General features: G+C 44.7%; 2 protein-coding genes across 2 annotated transcripts in view; both read left to right on the top strand.

Annotated features, from left to right (window-relative positions):
• Positions 1 to 3,497, top strand: part of LOC109524566 (gastrula zinc finger protein XlCGF57.1-like) — a 13,396-nt gene extending 9,899 nt beyond the window's left edge. The window contains exon 2 of the mRNA XM_019884535.1: positions 1,484 to 3,497. Coding sequence (XP_019740094.1) covers positions 1,484 to 2,802 — 1,319 coding nt within the window. The 3' untranslated portion in view covers positions 2,803 to 3,497. The remainder of the gene's footprint in view (positions 1 to 1,483) is intronic.
• A 427-nt stretch (positions 3,498 to 3,924) lies between these two features.
• The window catches only part of LOC109524547 (gastrula zinc finger protein XlCGF57.1-like), a 47,561-nt gene continuing 46,534 nt past the window's right edge, over positions 3,925 to 4,951 (top strand). The window contains exons 1-2 of the mRNA XM_019884504.1: positions 3,925 to 4,277; positions 4,612 to 4,929. Coding sequence (XP_019740063.1) covers positions 4,202 to 4,277; positions 4,612 to 4,929 — 394 coding nt within the window. The 5' untranslated portion in view covers positions 3,925 to 4,201. The remainder of the gene's footprint in view (positions 4,278 to 4,611; positions 4,930 to 4,951) is intronic.

Below are 4,951 nucleotides of genomic sequence, written 5' to 3'. Positions count from 1 at the left end.
GAGCTTGGGCTCCTTTTCCCGAAATTGATCTGCTTCACTGTTGACTCTCTGTGGGCGTGTCCTTTTTTTTTCTCGTACTGTACTCTCTTCACCGTTGATGGTTTTGTCTCAGTTTTCATCTTTGTGTGTCACTTGTAAACGACCTTGCTATTGCAGATTTAGTTCATATGTTTTACCTTGCTAGGACGATAACGTTGAGGGTGCTTTTATTTTGTCATATCATCAGGATGCGTGATCGGGGTCGCTCTCTACTGGATGAAAACCAAAACAGTTTCTTTTTTTTTCTCGTACTGTACTCTCTTCACCGTTGATGGTTTTGTCTCAGTTTTCATCTTTGTGTGTCACTTGTAAACGACCTTGCTATTGCAGATTTAGTTCATATGTTTTACCTTGCTAGGACGATAACGTTGAGGGTGCTTTTATTTTGTCATATCATCAGGATGCGTGATCGGGGTCGCTCTCTACTGGATGAAAACCAAAACAGTTTCACAAAGCAGAAAATCAAACATTGAATACCAACCTCGTTCCCTTCTCAACCAGGCGCTAAAAAACGGTCCACTGTTTGACTTCTCACCTTCACTTTTGTCTGTTTTGACCGTCGAGCGCGTTTCTTCCCCTTACGTGGGACTGGGCGCTCCTCTTTTAACGAAGCATCTTTTGGGCAAGATCGGGGGAGAGGATTCGCTGGAAGCACCAGCGATGTTTGTTGGATGCATATTGATGAGAAAGAGGCAGTGGCATTTCAAAAGACTTTCTTCCTCCCGCTCCTTTTCAGGCGCATGCCTTAGTCTTCGATGTTTGCCTGACTCAAAAAGGTCCAAAACTTTTACTTGTAATCGTCAGAGCAGGGAAGCTCGTATTGCCAGGTATTGCCTCAGTCATATCTATCTATCTATCTATCTATCTATCTATCTATCTATCTATCTATCTATCTATCTATCTATCTATCTATCTATCTATCTATCTATCTATCTATCTATCTATCTATCTATCTATCTATCTATCTATCTATCTATCTATCTATCTATCTATCCTCAGTCTTTCCATTCTTTAGTAATCAACAGTCAAGTTGAAGCCAGCCGTGTGTCCCTGTGACACAATGTCCAAGTCTCTTACCTTCATTGGAAGGTTAAGTGTCGCATTTCCAAACATTGCCGAAGAAAAGTCTGAGGGCGGCAGGTGACAAAACTGTCCCAAAGTCATTTGTGCCACCGAAAACTGTCATATATCGCAATCATATCAATTTCAATGACTGTATCAGATACCGAAAAGGTCGGACCTGGCTGAGGTCGAGTTTGGAATGTCACACGGTTCAATGAGCAATCTTTTTGTCTCTGTAGGTTCAGATTCCGTTTGTTGAAGACATTTCCCTTTGAATTGTGTAGGCTTGTTCTCTTCATGGCATTTGGTCTTCAACATTGCCAAACCTTTTTAGATTGAATAACACACAATATCAAAGTCACATTTTGTTTTCTCACTGAAGATCATCCAAGTTCCGAGGAGCAGCAGGAGCCGGAGTGCGTCCAAATGAAGGAGGAAGAGCAGGAGGAGGAAATCGGCAAGTTTCCATTGACTGGAGTCAGCGTGAAGAGTGAACTCGTCGATGCAGGATCCCAGGCGGACGGCCTCCTCCCGCCACTTTCAGACGGGGACGCCACAGCATCCCGCTCTTCTGACACTGGCAGTGACGACGATGACGACGAACACGCTCAAGGTGATTTAACACGTCACGCTGACAACAAACGAGTGGCGTGTTCCCAGTGCGACAAAACCTTTGTCAACAAGTCATCCTTGAAAAGACACACGAGGACTCATACTGGCGAAAAGCCTTTTGCCTGCTCGCTTTGTGGGAAAAGATTCTCCAGGAGGGGAGATGTGACGAGCCACACAAGAAAACACACCGGGGAAAAACCTTTTGCCTGCTCAATTTGCGGCAAAAGGTATTCTCTTAAGGATAGCTTAATAAGTCACACCCGAACCCACACTGGGGACAAACCTTTTGCCTGCTCGGAGTGTGAGAAAGTATTTTCGAGAAAGGGAGATTTGACAGTTCACACCAGAACACACACCGGAGAAAAACCTTTTGCCTGTTCACTTTGCGCTAAGACATTTTCTCTCAAGGAAAGTTTAGTAAGACACACAAGAACGCACACTGGCGAGAGACCGTTTGCCTGCCCGGTTTGTGGGAAAAATTTCTCCCGAAAGGGCCACTTACGAGATCACTCGAAAACGCACACTGGGGTGAAGCCTTTTGTCTGCTCAGATTGTGGGAAGAAATTCTCCTCGAGGACACATTTAACAAGACACGCCAGACGACACACTGGAGAAAAACCTTTTGTCTGCTCGGATTGCGGGAAAAGGTTTTCGACCAAGGGAGAATTAACAGCTCACGCGAGGACACACAGTGGGGAAAAACCCTTTGCCTGTTCACTTTGTGACAAGAGGTTTTCGACAAACGACCATTTAAAAACGCACACCAGGACACACACCGGAGAAAAACCTTTTGCCTGCACGCTATGCGGTAAAGGCTTTAAGATCAAGAAAGAATTGAACATACACACGAGAACGCACACCGGGGAGAAACCATTTGCGTGTTCATTTTGTGGCTCCAGATTTAGACAAAAGGGACATTTGAAAGCACACAGAAGAACGCACACTGGAGAAAAACCTTTTGGCTGCGTAGGATGTGAAAAAAGATTCACCCAGAGGAAACTTTTAAAAGCACACGCAAGCGGGCACACTGGAGAAAATCCTTTTGCCTCCTCCGTTTTTGGTCCAACATTTTCTCCAGAGGAAGATTGAAGAAGGCATGCAAAGAAGAAACACTGGCCAAAAGCCTTTTTGCCCCCCACTCACGTTGCGGCCACCCCAAGCCGAGCTTACCAAAACACCTTAGCGTACACTGGAGACAATATGTTCAGTTGTGGAGCCTGTTCTAAGAGATTCAGATGAAGAGACACAAGCTTGTGAGTGCAAGTCACCGACTCCTCCCCTCCTCCCTCCGGAGGAACTCATGAAAAGATGGTATTGTTCAAGTGATTTGTCTACTAGGGTGCAATCTTTTCCGCCATTTGTTCATACAATGCGTTTTGTATAGAACACATAACGAAATTATTGTTATTATTATTTTATTTTTTCATAAAATGAAATAAAACCCATTTATCAATGGCCAGAAAAAAAAGTCCCAATTGGAAGAGGTGGCTAAATAATTTATTTTCAAGGAATTCTGTGAAGCGAAAAGAATGACTTTAAACCAAACAAGCGCTTCAAGTAACATTTAGGAAGAGCAGAGTGAAAGCAGCGCCACTTTTGCGTCATGTTCGAAAGGCCCACCTTTGATTCAACTGTAATAACTCAGTCTGAACACTGGGGGGCACCGCATAAAGATGGACTTGACCAAGAAAAAGGAGCCACCAGGAAAGAAATCTGCCTTCACGTTGAGGAGAGACTGCAGCGTTCTCTGCTGAGCTGTAAATCAATTGAATTAAAAAAGGAATACAAGAATGATTTTTGAGAAGAATTCACTGACCAAATCTGAATACCGACACGGTGAATGTGGCTCCTTGTAAAACTCTTTGCAGTGATGAATGGTGCAACGTAGCGTGCTGGTAATGTTTACGTTCTCTCTGTCCACGCTACCCTTGGGCCAAATTCTTCAGAACGCCGATGTTGGTTAACATGGCGTTGCAGATAACGCGCACTTACATTTAAAACTGGCGCTTAATGGCAACAGTTCAATTAAATACACGGATGAACCAAAATGTCCTTCAACACAACCCCAATAAAACTAAGGCAATTGCTTTTGGAAGTGCAGGAGCTAGCTAGCTAAAGCTAGCCATCAGTTGGGAAGGCATTGCTCGCGTATTCTGTCCGAATATGATTGCCGTAACTCGCGTTCAAAAATGGCCTACCTGCTGCGCATGCGCTTTGCTGATTGTGCGAGAGTAACGCAGATCGTGGCTCGGACAAGCGTTTCACTAAATCCTTATTCTGGAATGACTCCTGACCGGGCTAAATCTTTGACAAAGTACGCCTAAAACGACCGAATGCGACCTTCGTGTCCCTATAAAGTCGCCTGGCTGCACGTTGAAGCTACACTGGCAAACTTAGCTTTGCTTCGCTAACAGGCAGAAGCGTCTGTTAGCAACACGTCGCTCAGAAGAGATCAAGTGAATGTCAAGTCTTGTGATTGTCGCGGGAAATGTGTGCAAGAAAGACGACAGAGTACAAGGAGGAACTTTGTCAGTTGGAACCTCGAGTTGCCTTAAACGGAGCAGGTTTGTTTACTTCTCGTTCTCACTTGTTTCATGACTACCTTCCGGCCTTCTTACCGTTTTACGTCACATGTACACAAACATTATTAACATCCAATGTCGGGTAAGAGGCGGATCTTCTTGGTTTCCCCTCATGATTATGTTTGAGACCTCGGACTCTGATGTTTCCCCTCTGTCCACTGTTTGACTTTTTTTTTCTTTTGAGGATCCAACAGCTTGTCATTCTGTTATCTTCAACGTTGCCAAAACATTCAGAAACAATAATAGACAATGTCAAAGCCACAACGTGAGACTTGACTGAACAAAGGTTGACTCAAGCAATCTCTGTCTTCTGCAGACCTCAATGAAGAAGAGCACTCAAGGGGAACATTTAAATGCACACGCAAGCAGCAGGAGCCAGCGTATGGCCAAATTAAAGAGGAGGAGCAGGAGGAGGAGCGTGAGTGCCCTTACGTTAAAGAAGAAGAGCAGGAAGATGAAATCAGCAAGATTCCATTGACTGGAGTCATTGTGAAGAGTGACGAAGATGATGGGGACCAGGATGGGCGATCCCAATCGGACAGCCTCTTAGCTCCACTTTCAGATGGTGATGACGTGACGTCACGCTCTTCTGACACTGGCGGTGACGACGACGATGATGATGAACACGTTACAGGTGATATGACACGTCATGCTGA

This window comes from Hippocampus comes, unplaced genomic scaffold (assembly GCF_001891065.2).
Source record: "Hippocampus comes isolate QL1 unplaced genomic scaffold, H_comes_QL1_v1.1 scaffold21, whole genome shotgun sequence".
NCBI classification, from domain to species: Eukaryota; Metazoa; Chordata; class Actinopteri; order Syngnathiformes; family Syngnathidae; genus Hippocampus; species Hippocampus comes.
This window is presented reverse-complemented; position numbering and strand designations above follow the sequence as displayed.